This window comes from Ammodytes marinus (assembly GCF_949987685.1).
Source record: "Ammodytes marinus genome assembly, chromosome: 15".
Lineage (NCBI taxonomy): Eukaryota > Metazoa > Chordata > Actinopteri > Uranoscopiformes > Ammodytidae > Ammodytes > Ammodytes marinus.
In genome coordinates, this window is record NC_137219.1 from 14,884,390 (window position 1) to 14,904,219 (window position 19,830).

The following is a 19,830-nucleotide window of genomic DNA, read 5'->3' on the forward strand; positions in this document are numbered from 1 at the left end:
TTAAAATTGTAGGAGACAGCTATATGTTCTCCCTCAAGGAGCAAGCCCCTGATTTAAACTCAAAAGTCAAATCTAGATCACCCACAAAGTCAAAATTAGTTTGGGAGTTTTTAAAGGTTGTATCCATCCGCTCAGTTATCTGAGTAATGTAGTGAACAAAAATGTAGATGTTTGCACTGCGCAAGATCTAAGACGTAGAGAATACATCCATATAAAGCTGAAATAAGGAGACATTTTCCACCTGATGCAGTCGTGTGATGCTGGTTCCCTGTTGGCTTTGTGCTGTTGTAAGCTAAATCTGCATTCAGCCTTTTTTCATTGCTTTGCCATTGTGTCCAAAATGAACAACAAAACAAACCTCTGAATACAGGAAGAAAAACATTAGACTGTGAATCGTAAGAAGAAACATTTTATTCACAGGTACTGTAAAAGTAAAACACAAGCTGCCATATCATACATTTATACACAGGGTTTCAAAATCCTATACAAAAAAAAAGATATCCGAAAATATGGGTTTTGATATGAAATATGACCTTACATATAATAATTTCTTGGAAAAAGGTCTTGGTTTGGTAATAGTCATTTCGTTCATGAGCCTTACCCCCACATTAGTGAAAACTGAAGTTATTGTAAAAAATTAGAATGGTAAAAATGGAGTAGAAATCATTCTTAAAAATTATTAAAAAATCTCATGCAGCATCTTCAGAGAGGGCCTGAGAGAGTATATCTTAGTAAAAGAAAGAAAACAAAGTCATATTTGTCATAGTTATAGAAATCAAACATACCAAAATACAACAAAGCCAGTTTGTTTTTCCTAACAATCATTCCCACCGATCATCTTTGTTCTCTCTGCGTCAGACCTTTGATTCATAACAAGCACATTTTGGCAGCTGCAAAGAGCTGATATCATGATTGATTCTCCTAAACAATGTCATGCCATCATTTGCTTTAATTCACTGCATCATTTCACAGGAAACTAACCAACCTTCTTGAGTCTTTGTATGCGACGCTGGGTCAACTCTGCTAATATTCCTATTGTTTTTCTCCAAACTGTGTTGCTGCCCTTAAGTCAGCATTGAGGTTCTTACAGTGGTTGCAGTACATTTATTGGAATGCATAGAGCTGAGGCTTGGTAGCACATGAAAAAATTATTGTGTTAGTGGACTTGTGCTGTCTCATCTGTGCCATTGTGTTACAGTGTATAGATACTGTCACCCAGTCCAAGACCATTTGTAGAGAAATTGGGCTCACTGATGAGCACTGCTATCAGTGTAAAAATGTATCAAGCTATTCTCATAGGCTAGTGAAGGGAAGGTTAAGTCTCTCAGGGATGAATGACCACATACTGTACTGACACAGAGTAGAGAGAATGGCTGAATCAGGAACAATCACTCTCTCTCCATCACAGTGGCCCTCTGATTGATATATTTTGGCTTAATCTCTCAATGTCAGTGAGATAAACATTGGCAAGCACAGCTTGAGTAATTCCTCCATCCTCCGACATAACTGCTGCTCTACCTTAGTGCATCCACTGAGACCATTTTTGATCAAGGCAACTGGAGGGAAAAACATCCACTCAACCCTGCTAGCGTTCACAGGCCAGCTGGCAAGGGAAGAGTGACAACACCGAATGCAGTCCTTGATGAAATAACATAGTCCAGTTGAAAATCTAGAAAAACTACAGAACCAGAGAGTTAACATAAGGCGCAAGAGGCTGAATGGACATGGGTAAAATGCTGGACGAGGTTTGAAACAAGAGAAAAGGCAAAGTTTGGGAGCGCAATAACATTAGCTTATTGCTTTTTTCTTTTTTCCTCTTTCTTTTTTTCCCCCTTAAAAGGATATTTGTACACACCACATAATCATATAAATACACTATACAATGCAATATAAAATATTTTTATTAAAAGCAATATGTTCAGGGTTTGCTTAGGTATGCTTTAGATACCGCACCATATGAAAAATAATGACTCAAAACAAAACAATAAAAAAGGCACTTCCAGGCGTTGTTCATTGACTCTTGAGTAAGTGATGGCCACTGCCCTTGCCATAAAAGGCAACAGCATTTGTGCTCATGTTTCATTTCTCTGCCATTAAAAACATGTCCTGGACTATGAGGCACAGTAGCTAGGTGGTTTAGATCTCCTCTGTTTCCATGCAAAGACCCCTCTCATCTCATCTCCGTCACTTGTTATTTCTTCATTCCAGTGATACATGTAGACCGACAGCTACATCTCATCCTCCTTTGTTTTCTCACTTGCTCGTTTCTCCACCTCCACTTTCTGTTGTCCTCAGACTTCCACTTCACGCAGTCCCTCCTGAGCACCGGGCGTTGGCATGCTGATGTCAAAGCAGGTCACCATCATGACATGGGACTTGCATAGATTGACACAGAACTCCAGCTCCTCCGTGGCCTGCCCCAAGGACTCTAGGTACTCCGGAGACTCTTTATCCATATTCTGGTCCACCTCAACTGTTGAAAAGGTCAATTAATATTTGGTTACATGGTTGAACAAAAAAATATATTATACAATTTAGACAGTAAGTTAGTAACGTGCACCCAAAGAACATCAGGTAGTTACTTACACTCTCCTATCCACTTGCTGGGGTCCATCATTAGTCGGGCCTTGGTGTCTTCCAGCTCCTCCAACAACCCTTCATGCTTTGCCCTCAGTTCCCTCACTTGCTGTTGCCTTCTCTCCAGAATCTTTAGTTTATTGTTGAAATACTGTAGGCCCTTAGAGAGAGAAAAAAAGTAAATTTGCTTAAATTCCTTGGTTGATTAAAAGTAAACCTTTTACATATATTTTATATTATTTTACAATAGTTTTTAAATACAAAAGCCAGTGTGCAATCAAATAAAAAGCTGAAGAAGCTGAGTTGTGTGATGAATGTTGGAATTGTTCAGGTTTTGTTATGTGAAATAAATGATTTTCCCCCTGTTGCGGGCTGAATTATGGTTTTGTGGTTTGCTGCTAATGATTTAACTTCATCCATGAAACATTAGCTCACCTTGTCAACATCCTGGAATGGTTGCTGAGGACAAGATCGGGGGGAAACAGATGAAACACGTTATAGATACAGCATGTTAAACAAGACAGAATATTATAATTATAGAATTTAATAACAGTATTTCAACAGTATGTCAATATGTACACATACTGTAGACACAACCTACAAACGCACACACACAAGACTCCAATACTAATTTTGAAATAGTTAGGGCACATAAAATCTATTTTGGTCACTCAGGCAGTGAGACAAATTAAAAATGATTTTTTTCCCTAATTTAAAATAAATCAACCCATCATCTAGACGGTTAAATATCTTCTCTTGACAAATCCCTCTCTGGCTGCTTTGAACTTGTGGGAGCAGTTAAAGACTGGCAGAAGGGGATCACAAGGCCAGTTTGCAGTACTGTCTGTGAGTTGATTTGGGCTGGGGTTGGGCGTCATTGCATTCAAAACAAATTCCCTGACCAATCGTTCTCATACCATCTTCTTTTTCATTTCTACTCCTCCAACTCCCCCACCATAGTCAGTAGTAAGCCGAGTATTCAGTCATATGCAAACCAATTAACCCTTGTCAATAATTGCCTCCTGAACTCTTGACATTCCTAAGGAGCGCTGCCAAAATACCAGGCTGTGGGAATCCGAACACATTTTAACTCCGGGATTTGCCACTGAGCTGACTGAAGGTCAGACGTCTGAGACATATAATTCCTGTCGTGTTCTTTAAAAAGAAACTGGGAAGACGTGAGCGTATGTATTCCCACAACGCAAGTCAATGTGGAACATCTTGAGCATGTATGGCATCGATGTCGCACATGCAAAATATTGCTTGGGCTTAGCAAGTGTGTGACTAAGGACAGCTTGACCCAGACACTAGCTTTATCTAAAACAAGTTCAACCACCATGTAAGACAAGTGGGCAGTTTGACCCTCTGCTCACCTCTTGGGTTTCCTCCTGACGCCGCTTCTGGAGCCGTTCCACATCATCAATCTCATACACCTTGATCTCAAAAGGCTCCTTCAATGGCCCGGACATAGGAGGCAAGTCCACCCACTGGCCTGCTGTGGCCGCTTTCTTTCCCAGGGAAGAGGTGTCTGGCAGGGGTACCGGGATAAGCCGTCTTCTCTGGAAGCCTACAAAAGCCATGCATGAGATAATACAGGCACCAGTCACATTGGTGGAATACAATAATTGCGTATGCTGGGATCTATGAGTAAATATGTATGAGTCCCACTCTGCGATGCTGAGCGATACAAGGCTCTACCACAGACGGCTGAGTTGTGGTTTAAGGGTTTTGTGAGTTTCATGAGATTATGTTGTAATCTACACACATACCACATCAATTCAAAAGGCTGGTTTAACACACATGAATTGAAATAGTTATACAACAAGGCTACAAAAACCTGAACCAGGTCACTGGTACTCATGTTCAATTCATCTTGTTTTATTTCATCATGGGGCTGTTCATAGTCGTCTCGTTTGAAACATTGATTAACATTTTTCCATATGTGTATGAATAATGCATGCTGCTGATTCAGGAGGAAAGAAAATCCAATGAAAGACCAATTCGTGAATGTAATAAGAATGGATTCATGAAGTTAGAACCGCTGTATGGCTAATTTCCTAGGAGAGAGGACTCATTTCTGGATGTTATTTCAATGTCAGTGGCCTCATGGGCAAGCACAGTTTGGTAGATCTCAAATACATTGCTATTACCAGTATGACATATTCATAATATTCAGTATGTGAATAAAACATACCAGTATTGGTATGTGTAAAACCCACAATCCCAAATGAGTTTCTCACCATTTGTTCTCTTCTTGGGATACTTGGAGCTCCTTGTTCTGCCTGAAGACGACATGCCACTCTCGCTCATGGAGTCGTGGGCAGAGGAGGCACTGCCTGTGGCCTCGCTGTCACGGATCATGCTTTCATATCCGCTGCTGCCTCCACTGTGGTAGAACAGAGCTGTGCGGCCCATAGCTGGAGGTAGCTCCCCACTCAACACACTACTGTTGTCACTTCCATGGCCGCTGCTGTAGCGCTGAGGTCGCCTTGGTGCTGTGATTTTGCTGTATGGAGAGGGCAACATGGCTATGGTGGATTTGTCCTCACTCACGTTGACCCCGCTGTCATTCCCGCTGTCCGAATCTCCTGAACCTCTCATGTGTTTGCCTGATACGTTGCCTGTTGCCAGTTCGCTCACACGGCTGTTGGCAGCCCTCATGGCCTGCTTTGTGCCCATAATAGTTCCTCTCCCAGGCTTACTGCTGACAGCAGCAGCAGTGGTTCTAGGAGCTGATGTTCGTCCTGATGGAGGAAGGTTTGCATTGGTATTTCTGGTCACAGGTGTGGCCAGAGATTTGGTTGAGGAGCTTAGGCCCTTTGAGTTGTTGGCTGACAGTGAGCGTGCCTTACTACCAGTGACTGTTCCTAAAGCTCTGGGATTGACAGAAGATTTGACCTGACCAGACTTGCCAAGACTTCCTCCACTTGGGGATGATGGACAGGTAGCTATAGGAGAGCTGGATGAATTAGGAATACCAAATCTTGGAATTGACTTGCTGGATTTGCCCCCCAGACTTGCCCCACTATTCTCCCTACTAAGCGCAGGTCTGGAACCAGATAAAGACAGGCTTTCACACCTTTCCAGGGACATTTGACTCCCATAATGCAGTCCAGCTTCTCCTCTAGGCCCTCTGGCCTTCAGGCTGGAGGTGACTTTGGCCATGTTGAGGCTGGAGGTTTTGAAACTGGAATCTACTCTGTAACGTACCTCGAGCTCATCCTCTGATACAGCTGCCCTTGCTCCAGAGGCCCTTCCTGCCTCCCCATATGCTGACTTTAAGGCACTTTGGGGCAGCAGGATCTTAGTCTTTTGGTCAAGACTGGACTTTCTCACTGGAGGAGGAGGTGGTGAGGTGCAACCAGGTTTAGGGAGGTTGCTCGCTTTCTGTGAGTTAGCCTTGTTGTTTTTCCCCAGAGAAGAGAATTTAAGGCTTGTGGTAGATGCAATGACATCTTGGGTTCCCTTGTAGTCTGTGCTGGAATGGATAACGGGCACTGTTCCCAGGGTGGTGGCTCCTCGTCTCAGCTGAGGCATTTTACTGGGTGGATTCTTACTGGCCGACTTCTCACAGCCATCGACCACCCTCTGGGATGAGGTAGACCCCGGCACCTTGGGTGTGCGAGGTACACTGTTGCTGCTGTTGGATGCTCTGCTGCAAGGGATGCCACTTGGGGGATTTCTGAGAAATTTGCTGGTGCTACTAGAGTCAGAAAACGGAGGTTCTGAGTGGTTGTCACTGCGTTGCCAAGGATCCTCCTGCTTAGCCCCTTGCCTTTGTGGCTCTCTACTGCTGCTGCTGCTACTACTGCTACTATGAGAGATGGATGAGGTAGGTTTAATCTTCCTGGGAAGACTGGAGTGGACTATGGAGGGGCCCTGTGGAAGTTGGGAGGAGCTAAGCGAGTGGGCTTTAGTTATTTTCGATGGGAATCTGAGGGAGCCTTTGGCTGATCCCGGAGATGGGGGGCATTTTGTCAAGGATAGTTTGCTTGATGCGGCACTGTCACTGTCTACTTCGGAAAAACTAAATCCACTGTCATTTAAGGAGTTCTTGACATCTCTAGGAGAGGATACACAATGGAACATATCCAGGGAATCAAAGTAAAAGGTGGCCTCTGGTCCCATGTGTTTGGCCTGTGGAAGGAAGACATCCGAAGAATGAGCCCCTTCACTCTCAGAGGTGCAGACACTAACCTCACTCAACCAGGAGCTGATAGATGGACCCCTGTTATCTCCACACTCCATTGGTCCATCTTGGAAGGACGTGATCACGGCGATGTTCACCTCTGATCCTCCCTCGGCTGATGTATAGGCATCAAATTCATCATTGATGCTGCTGATGATGCTCACAGGTCTGGAGCCAGAGGCAAGGGCCTGAAGAGAGCAATCACTGTTAAAGCTGATAATACTGGATGGCCTACCATTATCTAGAATGCTTCCAATAGACAGCTCTTCCACCACAGTGAACACAAGCTCATCCTCTCCATTCAGCTCCACAGGCTGCTGCAAGGTGACAGTGGCCCTTAGGATGTCCCGATCAAGACATCTTTCCCTCAAGGTAGACCGCACCTGGCACACCTCCACTGGAGCTCTGAGCAAAGGGGAAGTGTAAGGATCCCTTCTTTTCACAGCTTGGTGGCTCATTCCCACAGGTGGCATTCTGGTGCTGGATCTTTCCTCAATGTCTGTATTGTCCTTGCCAGAGTTTCTCTCCTGTGGAGGTGGGGCAGGTTTGGGCAAGGCTTTCTTACTTGAGTAAACCTTCTCCCTCACAACAGGCTCAGAATTAGGCCCTGTAGCCACTGCTAGTTTGTTAATGTTAACTCTACTTTCGGAAACCAAGGCCTTCTCACCATCAGCGCTGGTCCTGCATACATTTGGAATACTGTCTGATGGTGCCCTTTCTGCAGGTATGCACTGTGTCTTTGCATTGTCCATTTGAGATGTATTGGGACTGCAAGGTGGTTGTGTGGCAACAGATTTGGGAGATTGTTTGGGTGAGACACTCTCTTGGGTGTAAGAAATATTTGCGACAGTCTTTGGTGAAACAGAGCCTTGGTTCTCTATAGATTTGTCAGCCTTGGGGCTGGCCTGGCTTCGCTTGCCTTCTCCAACAAAGGCAGTGGGTTCCTCACTGCCATCTATACACTCCAGTCTCTCCTGCAGCTCAGCAAACGTGTTGCATTTAAAGAACTGGTCTTTGTCCATAGGGCCCTCTTTTGCAGACTTCTTCCTGTTCAGGGAGGGGATGATAGGAACAAAAGCAGGTGGGCCTTCGTTGTCACTAAGCTCCCTGTCAGAGATTGCAGTTCCCCCAGGGCCCACGTAAATGACAGTATCGCAAGATTGTTCACTACTGGATGAGTAGTCTGGGTCACTGAGCATCGAGGGAAGATCTGGGTCCAGGGCTACTGTCCGAGGATGGAAGGGCCTGAGGTGGGGCGGCCTGCGGATCCTCCCTTCCTCACAGGAGCTTTCCCCTCCAGATGAACTGGATGCATACTGCAAAGCAGATTTAAAACAGAAGTGAAATGAGTCTTTTGTGTTTTAAAAATCATCTCATTAAGTGATGACAATGTGATTCTATCTTCTTACCATATTAATGTTACAGTATTTTTATTTTTTTAAATCATTTTAACCCTTATAATAGATGGTAGATTTCTCAACTATTTCATATTGAAAGCAATCAAATAATATTAATTCCTATGAAATGCACAGTCGATATTTATCTTAAAGGTCAAAAGTGCACGTCAATAGTCACACAGACATTAATGTCAATAATACAAATTGCAGTATGTGGACTGCATTATAATCAGGCCTGGGACCAGCACCAAATAAATACATGCTGCCATTCCTGCTAATTATCTGTAGCATACATCTCCCTAATCCGAGGAGCATTAGACACCTCCTTGGGCAGTGGTATTGATTTCATGATCATGTGTAGAGGAGCAGAGAAAAACCATCTTTGAGTTACTGAACTAATAATCTTTCATTTGCAGAAGCATTCAAACATTCATCTTCTTAATAGCTCCAAAATTACAGGAGGAAGGATCGTTTAAGGACTTAATTGATGGCTTGAGATATAATGAATGTAATCAAAGTTTCACATGCACATTAGGAATGTAACTGCTATAATACACACTTAAATATCATCTTAAGACAATGACTCTGCATTTCTAATTGAGAAACAACTATCATTATAGGAACACATTATGTATTTCCATTATCAGTTTATTACGGCATATGTTAAACACATTTTTCGGTCCTATGTTTACTTTAGATTTCTTCTTCCTCATGCGGTGGATGCGTGATGCCAGCTGGATAGTGGTGAGTGAGTCAGCGTAGTTGGCCGGGGACTCAGAGATGTGGGCGATCATGGTGGTTCTGCAGTTGATGTTGCCAAGGGACTCCCTCAACAACATTGTCAGTTTGCTGTCCCTACAGGGGAAATGTACATGTATATAAGCAAGCAGCATAACAGTATTTCAATGGAACAATAAAAGTAGCCATCATGATTTCAGGAGGACCCGTTTTGAATTCTCTAAGCAGGAAAATACTCACAAATGATGAGTCGTTTGTCTTTTCAGACCTGAGTAACTAGAATATAATCTTGTGCAAACACCAGTAACAGCTATTATATGTGGCTAACTAACAAACTAACTAACTACATAAACAGTCACACAACACACCTGAGATTTTTCCGACACAAGTAGTGACCTGCCCGAAACAATTACTTAACTGAAGCTAAAAAACACAGTTAAACAGATAACTAATGGTGGTTTTCTTACCTGTAGGGTACATGTTTTGCTCCATTTGCTAAAGCCATGATGACGTTTCCCAGTGCATTTAGGGAAAGACATAAGCCTCCCCCTCCTTCTCTGCTTTTACTCAGGACCTTTTCACAGCTCCCCAGGTCGATGAGGTGCAGCCTGCTCCGTCCGCCTGACACTGTGCCAACGACAGTACAACCAGGTGAGCAAAGCACAGACACTCCCTCACTGAAGTCAATTCCTCACGCACACTGCCATTAAGCCAGGAGAGGCATACTGCTCAGGCTAGACTAGAAGGGGTGACTCTATAGAGCTGTCTGATTTATTTATGAGCAAGATTCACACACAGACGTGATTCAAATTGCAGCCACACTGGTAAATTCCCACCAGATGTGTAAATTGTGGTAACAAGAAGGCTCTGTTGGTTAAACTCAACTCCAAAAAATAAACAAAAGAATCCAGTGACAATCAGAAAAACATATACACTCCTGCCTTTGATTCTTTTGAAATACAGCGAGAGGGATTTAGCTGTCATAAAAATCACAGGGCTGCACACTGTTATGTGGTTGACTGAAAAAATTGCAACAGCAGCGACGAAACATTAAACATAAGCTGTCAGCATGGCTTCAAATCTCCAGTCACTCTTGACCAAAGTACTGCATAATACATACAACACATTTCACAACCAGGTCGCCCATAAACATCGCAAATAAGGGACTTGTCTGATTCATACCTGTCGTGAAAAATGTCTGACATGTACCACCAAAACCAAAGCAATTTATGATTATTCAGTGTCAAAGAGGGGCCACCTTCGAATAGCTATAATTAGGAGAACAAAACAAATGTCCTTATGTATGACACACATATGCCTGAATACGTAAGTGCAGTGAAATGACCATATCAGTTTATTGCATAAATATAAGATGGCATCTCTTTGGGACACTGAGTTGTAGACAGTAGGTGTAGTAGTAGTCTGATGATTGTACTTACTTCCTCCCTTTCCGCTCTTCTCCATGCGGTACTGGTAGATGTGCAGTGTGAACAGCATGTGGGAGTTGCGTCTCTCCTCCTCATCAGTGTTGGGCCTGCTGGTGCTGCGCGCTGCGATGGCTGCATCCAGGAAGAAGGCGGCTTTCTCGGCTGTCGGTGCGCGTAGCTCACTCTGATTCTGGAGCTGCAGGGGGCGGGGGGAAGGGGGGCAGAGAACAGGGTTAAGGTAAAGGCTGGGCAGAGGAGACCGCAGAGGGCTTGAGAAAGAGCACGGATGTGTAAAGCATACCAAAAGAAGAGAGAGGCAAGAGAAAGAGAGAGAGGAGTCGGTTAATTGGACCCCGGCACACATATCTTGCCCATTAGATCGGGTCTCGGGGGCAATTAAAGACAGCCAGATATGCACACAGAGGGAGGAGGATTAGGGAAAGGTAATGGCAAGGGCAGGAGGCAGGAGGCAGGGGCACTTCACTCAACATGGATGTGATGGAGATACAGAAAGAGAGGAGGGGAAATGAGGAGGTAGAACGGAAAGAGAAGTCGGGGGGCATCATGAAGAGAGCACCAACGTGTGGCTACTGAGAGAACGAGTTAGAACCAGCTTCACAGAGCTGCACATGCCTTTGAAGTCAGAGTCCTTACAGATCCCCCCCAAAACATCTGACGGCAACACCTGTGAGCAACCTATGGTTCTTCTACCATCCCCCCGATAGCAATTCCATTGTGCTGTGGAAGGCTAGCACGCTTACAGACGGGTAATAGATGCTGATGGATGCTGACAGGTGGGTCAATACAAAGGTAAGAAGAAGAAAGGCATCAATACCACAGATGGGCTTAGGCGAACTATAAAGCAAGGGTTTCAGAGGCAGGTAGGATGGAGCGATACTGACTGGGAAGTCCTGGGAGATTTTAAAATAAAATAAAAACGCCCATACACGCACATTCACTTGTATAACATTTTCTTTTTTAAAGTCAAATATCTGTGGGAGAGGAAGAGGTAGTTTATAGACAGAAAAAAAGATCAATACCGAGGCAGACTAATAAAACTATATAAAACCCACACAGAGCGAAAGGATCAAAGGACAAAGAAAGAGTGGAGAGACAGGGGAGGGAGGGCTTACCTGAGTGCCACAGATGGGATCCTCCCTCAGGTGTATGCCCGGGGACTGGCCCTCCTGCAGACTGCCTGTTGACACCTCTGACAGCAAGTCCTTCAGCTCCTCGTCCTTCCCAAAGATCTCCACCGCCGACACTCGGACGGAGAAGCGCGTGCCAGTCTTCTCCTTGCGCTCGTTGATGAGCTTGAAGAGCCAGGAGATGGCACAGGGCACAATGCCTAGGCTCTGAGTGGAGCTGTCTTTGCCAATCATGGTGTATGTCTTGCCTGGGGATGTGTGAAAGAGATGGGGGGGGGGGTGAAAATGGAAATATTGCTCGTGTCTGGAAGCCATTTAAAATCACTATATTTAAATCAAGCGGCTTGGAATGAGCCGAATATTGACAAAGGGAATAGAGGCCCGACGTTGGATATATTTTCTGAGGGTTATTGTGTTTAACAACTGCTGATGAAAAAATGCAATAATGGTTGACGTGGTGGGGCTTTGGTGGTACTATCCGATATACATGCCAAATAAAAAGGCCCCATTCCAGAGGCAGTAATACTGTGGAGAATTATAGGTAGTGGAAACAGCACCATGAGGAGAAACAAGCCCTTCAGCCTAAGAGCACCGTCCAGGCCAATTACTGAGATTTTAATTACAGACTGGGCCCTGTAGCTTTGGATGCAGCACTTTGCCACTCACTACTACCCGTTCCTTTTTCTCCTATCTGCCATTCCTTGACTCACCCCAGTGCACCGCTAAGCCAATTGTGGACATCGAGTGTGGTTAACAAAGAGCAATGAGAGTTTTCTTTGGCTAACAAAGGCTTTTGTCCAATCGTTTTTTTTGCCAGTGGATTAGCTTACCGAGCTTGACTTGGCCGAAGCAGAAGATGCAGCCGTCTGCACCGTTCACCACGGACTGGATGACCTCGGCTACTGTCCCTGAGCACACCTCAGCCTGTGGAAAAAAACACACAGACACAACACCCTCACAGTCAATTTGCAGTTCAGCCACATCAGAGGAATATACTCAAACAGGCAAACTGAGGACAATGAATCCAAAATGATATCCTATAAAACTAAACAGTTATTTGGCATTGTTTACACCAGATCAAATTAACGATTTCAGTATTTTTCATCACTCAGGAGTGTACGCGTTTATGTGTGTTTGTGTTTCCTGCAATGTGGGGCTGATTTTTGCAATCTGTTTCAGCATGAGTCCTCTGGGGGCAAAGCTCCTGCAGCAGAGGCCCTTCCCATACATCACACAGCAAACAAGGCCTCTAACAGCAGAACAGCTTGCTGTTACTGTTAGCCACCAGCAGTGCTGTCCCAGCGGCACAATCTAGCAGCTTGGCCTCAGCTCTGCAGCATGCAACATTTAGACTTTAGCTATCAGCGGCTTACTTAGGAAAAATGTAGGTGGTATGATATAAGATCTAGGGCCCTCACAGCTTGAGGGAAGGCCGTCCTTCACCAGCGATTACAATCTCCCTCTGACCCCGTAGCTATTTATTTTTTACTGCACCATGGGGAAATGCATACAATACTTGACCTCACACTTTTAGGAAATTTTGCATTGAGTGAGATGGATTTAATACTTCCATTAAAAGACTATGGTGTTTTAAGCTGTGTGGAGAGAGCAAAACTGCTGGGTTCCCAAGTGACCATATAGTAAACATGTATCTGACCTTTGTCTTTGATCTAAGTGGGGTGCCTGCTGTGAGCTGCAGAGGGCTGAGGTTAGATATAGCTGTTGTGTGAAAGGAGAGGTTGGATATAACTGGAGTGGATTCACATCATTCCCCAGAGGGCTTAAAAGGCCCAGCTGTTGGGCTCACACTAGTAAGAATGCCCCCTGACCCAAGACAGGCATTTTTTCTCTAAGCCCCTCTTGGCCACACCCTGCCAGCATAAAGACGTCCCTTTGCCCTTGAGAGGCTGAATCTCCACACGACACCTTACGGCGAGACACTGCAGGTAAATAGGGTTAATATTTTTAACTTATATAATGATAAAATTATGAAACTTTGCCAGTTGATTACTTGCGTTACAACAAATATTTTGTACACACCATTTTTTCAGAAATATTTGAATAATTGTGCACATTTGGCAATATCTAACTAGTTATGCCTACATTTTCAATCTCGATTAAACCCCAAAAACACACACACACACACACAGATAGTAAACACCCCCTTACTTGTGAAGCATCCTCGGTAAAAACAGCATCGAAGGCGAATATCTTTGGGACGGCCACGGTGGCGGATCTCCTGTGTCCGGAGCTGGAGGGTGGGCTTGACGCCGGGTCATAGAGGGTCAGCTGCTTCTTCCTGCTGTCCACTTTCAAGAAGGACTGAGACTCCGAAGAGTCTGCGGCCTCCAGAGACGGACAGATACGCATCATGACTTTCACCTGAACCCCAGAGCCAGACAGATGAGCAAAGGGGAAAAAGAAAAACAAACGGATTAGGGAGGATAAGAAAGTGACGAAGCATAAAACATGAAAAATGGATTCAGCAGAGAGATGTAAGAATGCATCTTGCAGGCTACAGTACAGAGAAAAAATATTGATATATAGGCCTATATTATTATATATTTTTTTACTTTCATTGCACTAACAGAAAAGGTGAGAAATCTATGGTACGCTTTGTGCATGAAGGTTAGGATCCATACTGAAAGCGTGGCTCTGCTTTGAGCGTTAATTCACATTCACTGTGTCAGACTTGATGTACATTGAAGGTTGCCATGGAAACACTTGGTCTCACAATGACTGGCGAACTCAATGGGTCAACACATTGCCTAATGGTGTCGGTGAAAGGCAGCTCGGTGGGTATTGAAAGTCATAGCAGAGAATGGTGGAAAAGTAATGTGTGTGAAGCGTCACGCTGGGGGATTATCCCTCTAGCAGGGTTGTTTGTCCGGACCAGGAGCAGCTCACCAGCATGGGAGTGCAGGAGCATATGGCCCCCCCTTCTTATCCTACCTACTCACTCTTCCTCTTTCTCCTCCCTCGCCCCCTCTGTTGCCACGAACATGGCAACACTACATGAAGAAGTCCCAAACTCAGCCTGTTGCATTCTGGGGCTTGTCATTTATGAAGTCAGCCTACAGTCTTAACACATTCCACCGGTCATGGTAGTAGAGCTCATCATGCCAGTGTGGTACAACAAATAAGAAGACGGCTAATATCTAAAAGGCGTTGATTTGGCACTGCTCTGACAAGCCCATACGTGTCCTAAGGTATTGCTGTGGTTACAGGAGTGATGTCACTCAGTTGTGTATAGTGTCAAACAATGGAGAAGAAATTCCACAATTTCCTGTCTCTATAATGATGTACAGATGGAATGGTGTGTGGGTGTGGTCGTGCTTGTGCATTTCAGTCTATACAACACCCCCAATGACAATCACCTTCTGTTGAAATTCTGACAAATTCTCTATATCGCCCTACAATCTGATGTTCAGAAATACTCTAGCACTCTATCTCCAAAGGCACTGATGTGGAAATACATATATCTGTGACTGACAGAAGACATAAACTGCTCTTGGGCTATGCATAGCTGTCTTTGGAGTCCCTGTCAACTCCCCAAGTGTTTACTGTTACACCTACAGTTATATCAACTGTTCCGTTTCTATATTCAACGGTATATGGGAAAAGGAACTCGAGCCTTAGGCATTTCAAAGCCTACGAGGCCTCTCAGGCATTGAAATAAAAACCTGGAAATATTCTTCACTCCCTTCCCTTTTTGACAGAGGACTGTTTCACTGGGCCTGGGAATCTCTGCCGTCTTTATGGCTACACAGAAGGCCCATTTGTCCCATGACTAGTTTATAAATATTGCTACAGATCCAGGCTCCAGCCCTCTGAAAAAATGTCACTTGAAATCCCCTTTCTTTCAGTGAGGGAATCCGTCTTAGATTCCGCAGGCCAAGAGTAAACTCTCTTTGTACTCCACACGGGGCTGTTATCTTGATTGACGTGTGCATGTGTCAGGAAAATGACATTCCCTACATGACATTTAAACTGGACTTCCACATACAGTATGACGGCTGAGGCTCTTGTCTAGCAGGCGCAGGCTACCAGGCCAGCTAATGTCTCCGTTTTGTTTACGTTGGCAGAGAGCAGATACTGGAGGCTACAGGGGATTGGCTACAGTATTTTCACACCTCAGAGTCTGTGCTAATGGCCCCTGTTTCTCTGTCCCCTGATCCCCCCACAAAACCCATTAAGAGTGGCTTGGCATTCCTTCATCCACTCAACTGTCTATGCGTGAAAGAACTGTGTCTAGGTCAAAAGTGGACCCACATACAGTATAGATGAAAAAAAGACATTCAAGTCTTATAATGCAAAACAGACGGAGGAGAAGTCCAAACCCGTGTAGGTTACCGGAAATATTACTGCAACTGTGATTCCACAGGCAGGGACAAAGAAATAGAAACAGCTTCACAAAAAGAAAACCTGAAAATCTAGCCTGTTAGGCTTGGAAGGACCATAAATCTTCTTCTTGCCAGGCCTTTGAGCTGCACTGATGTACAGTATATCTAAGGTGTGTGGGCTTGAAGAGGCGTGTTAATAAATGCTTTTTTAAATGTATTGTGTCAATGGGAGATCTACAATATGTGGCAAGATCTCAACAGTCTGGATACCTGGCAACAGAAGCGAGCACTTCCGATCCAGGTGGGATCCAATCTTGTTAGGGGACTTCTTCTGCTTCATAAATACAGGACGCTGGCTCAGACAAACAATAGCCAATAAACCACAAGGGAAGAGCGATGTGTTTATACAGCTTACTTTAATGACCGTCATATTGCTGCCAGCCTGACTTTCATCATTGCACACTGTACCTTAAAATGGAATCAGACATCCTGCTGTTAACGTGAGCGCAGATTTTTGAATTATAGTTTTCACTTGTCTTTTCTGTGTTTTCAGACCGTGGGGGAAATGCTGGCCTCACAAACTGAGGGAAATTCATGACATTCCAGGAGGCTTATCCGACTACATCTGCACGAACTGGACCAGGCGGGCACACTGCCTGTGGACCTAGTATGCCGCCAGCCACCCTGCATTCTCTCCCCTTCAAACAGGGGTCTGTGTGTATAGCTGCATGTTTGCGTGTGTTGGTTGTATAGGGGTGGCGTGGGGTAGGAGTTAAGGGGGCTTACACCAGCAGAGTCAGTATGGATCTGTTGTGCATTATCTGTCCTTTACGAGGCATTCTAGTCTTTTGTAACATGCTGATCCAGGTTGGGTTCTCACCTTTCCCATTCCGGGGTTCTCTTTCACTTTGGAGACGGCGCGGAGGAGGCATGGCGGGGCGGGGGGCGGAGAGACCTGCAGGACACCGCTGAAGTTGGTGGGGTAGATGGAGGGCTCCTGTGGGTGGAGCAGAGAAGGCTGATGCTTCTTCCGCTTGGAGGACAGGTTCAGCTTCTGGGCCGCCCTAGAATGAGAAAGAAAAGAATGCTTTGAGGGTTGAAGCTAAATTTATAGAAGGACCAACAGTTCATTAAGTTGATACTGAAGCAAAGGATTTCTAGGCTCAGGTGAGGTTTTATTTCAACCACAGGCTTATGTAATTTTAAATGTCTTGCTTGACAATTTTCAACAGTGTGCCGCAAAAACCTTGTAACATGAAAGTCAACAAGTTCCTTCTATCATCCCAAAGTAATAGAAGTCAGCAGGATGCATACACTGCAACACCATTCTCAATCCTATAAAGGGTTTTTTGTCAAACTCCAAGTTCAAATCCTCTACTGTGAAAGATAATGCTTCAGCCCTCCACATTGACAGGAGCTTGCAGGGTTATCTTACTGTATACCTTGACTTTTTCAACAGAAACAGCAAATCCACACGATAAATGTTCACCAGGGCAAGGCTTCATCCCCTGTCAGGGACCAAATACAGGCTGCCATAGCAGGAAAGCACAGTAAAATAATTCATTTATCTTGATCAAACACAAAAAACTGCCATAGACATGACAGGTGAGGACTGATGTAAAAACACTGCCCTCTGAGATATAGACATGTCTATCTCTGTTACTTCAGTTAAACAGTTATGCCAGAGCATGTTTACCCATAACTTAAGTAAAAGCATGTACTGTATGTTGGAAGTTTTGATCATTTGCATTCGACAAACATGGCCAGCAGCACCAGAATATACTGTAATGGGCAGGTAGGTAAACCCAACCCAACCCTCTCCTCTACTTCAGTGGTAACAAGATAGATGAAGGTCTGGCTGAGCAAGTTCTGCTAACAGAACCCACAGCTGTAAACCCATCCAGCTTTTTGACAGTCCACTAATTAAAATCCACTGTCATCCTGGCCTCTTGTCTCCCACAGAGTCAGTGCTGAGGAGACATAGTAGATTGGTCACAGAGCCAACTGAGTGAGGCAAATTGCGTAAATGTCTAAACTCCTTCAGCTCAAAAGACGGCGCCAATATCTCTGCACGCTTTGCAGGGGAATGTGGTCAGACTTTGAGTGGTTCCAGGTATGGCATCGCCCCGGATCAGCTAACGCCGTAACTCAGCTGGAAAATTCAAGGTCAGGGAGGAAAAGTAATACTCCAAGGAAATTCGAATACAGTGAAACAGGGTTTTTTTTTTTCGCTCGAGCAGTGGGATTTTTGGAGAAACGCAGGGAAAACACAAAGAGGCGGTTGTCAATATCAAGGAAAAGAGGGGGCACGGAGAATAAAAGAAAATTGGAGACAGATTCAAAGATGAGAATTCTGCAGAGCGAGGGATATTTGGGGAGAAATAAAAGAAGTGGAGCATGGGAAAGGGGGGGAAAGAGAGCTAGAGTAAAAAACTGAGCTGATCCATGTGTTTCCTGGTGAGCGGGAGTTTCTTAATAGGCCAACCTGAACCTCATTAGTACTGCTATAGGCTCCTCAGGACAGGACTGGGTTGGCCACTGCCAAAAACACAACAACCCCCTCCCCTTCCCTCCCACTGTAAGTCCTGGAGTGACAACTGCCCCCCCCCCCCCCCCCCCGCTCTCCTCAACACTCCCCACTCCACTGTACGCCCCCCTGCAGCGACAGCCCAAGAGCACAATCAGGGAACACACTGCCAGCTGATGGAATAATTATTGCATCCAAGGGAGGCTACAGGAAAAGGCTCTCCCCAGGGAGCTGCCTATGTGTGATAGCATGCGAGACATATCGTGTGACTGAAGGGGAGAAAAATGAGATGGAATAGATGAATGTGAGATGGAGAGAAAGAAAGAGGGGGAAACTACACAGGAGCGCACGTGGTCTGTGTGCAACTACATGTGTGTGAATGCGGGAGTATGTGGAGTGTGTATGCGCATTTATGAGAGGTATCCGCAGCACGTTTCATTCAAGATAAATGTGTTCTGTCTCTCTGTCTTTGTCTCTCACTCACTCTCTCTCACCTCATTCTGTCTCTTTCTTGTTCCAAGCGAGGAGATAAATCAAGGCATCAGGAGTCACCACAAGACACCATGAAGGAAGAAAGGCACTGCGCTGATTTATAATTGTCTGGGCCACTAAGGAGTGCTCACAACCTAAAGCTGAGCTTGTAACCTTGAAGTATAATTCAGGCTGCAACATGACGGTCGGTGCACGTGTGTTCTTCAGTGGAAGGGAAGGAAAAAGGGATGATACTGCTGTTTTTTCACCGCACATACACAGGGAAATTAATTGCTTGTCACTTTCTCTCGCTCTACCTTTCCCTCCCTTCTTCTCTCTTCCCCTTCCCCTGCCTTACACAACTATATTAAAGGTCTATGGGAAAAAAGGTGGTGAAGAGAGGCTCAGATATCTTCCACCCACAACAGCTTGTCCACCTGTTCCCTCCCAATCTCTGTAATTAAGCTATTTTCCTGCATAACTTGGCGTTAATGCTCGAACGAGACTATCCCCCCTTAGCAACGCACACACTCTGACATCAGTCGGAGTCAGTTTTGAGTTTGTACAAAACATTCACATGCTTTATATATGCTCTGTTGAGAGTGCTAAACCAACTGAACCAAAGGTTTGTTTGAACATGCACCAGTGGTGTACTTACAGCTCTTTCCAATCCATTATCTGGTTTATGCTTATAGTCAAAAAACAGACAACCGATAGAGTCCAACTTTGCAGTGCATGTCTGTGTTGTCACTCTTCTCCATTACTTGCACATTTGATACGCCGGCACACAGTCCCTGGGAGACAGAGCAAGGCGGGGCTGCACACTACTAGTCGGGGCACAGGGGTCCTTGTTGCACCGATCACAATCATTGAGGTTCCACTTGATTTCACAGAGGTTTGTAAGGAGAAGCCGGGGGGGCGGAGGGAGAGCCAGGGAGCGGAGGCGTGGGCGTCATAGTAACAAAATGGAACAAGGTGGTCAGACAGGATGAGTATACCCAGCAGAAAAATGA

At 44.9% G+C, this 19,830-nt stretch overlaps 1 protein-coding gene across 1 annotated transcript; it reads right to left on the reverse strand.

Annotated features, from left to right (window-relative positions):
* Window positions 1-391: 391 nt before the first annotated feature.
* On the reverse strand, window positions 392-19,616 carry kif26ab (kinesin family member 26Ab). Its single transcript, XM_080042607.1, has 13 exons — window positions 19,476-19,616; window positions 16,700-16,883; window positions 13,646-13,858; window positions 12,307-12,400; window positions 11,462-11,724; window positions 10,341-10,524; window positions 9,369-9,528; window positions 8,856-9,018; window positions 4,818-8,082; window positions 3,951-4,144; window positions 3,013-3,036; window positions 2,587-2,737; window positions 392-2,473 (listed from the first exon to the last, which is right to left on the reverse strand). The coding sequence occupies exons 1-13, from the start codon at window positions 19,490-19,492 to the stop codon at window positions 2,292-2,294; spliced, it is 5,094 nt and encodes a 1,697-aa protein (XP_079898733.1). The 5' UTR covers window positions 19,493-19,616; the 3' UTR covers window positions 392-2,291.
* Between the last annotated feature and the right edge of the window lie 214 nt (window positions 19,617-19,830).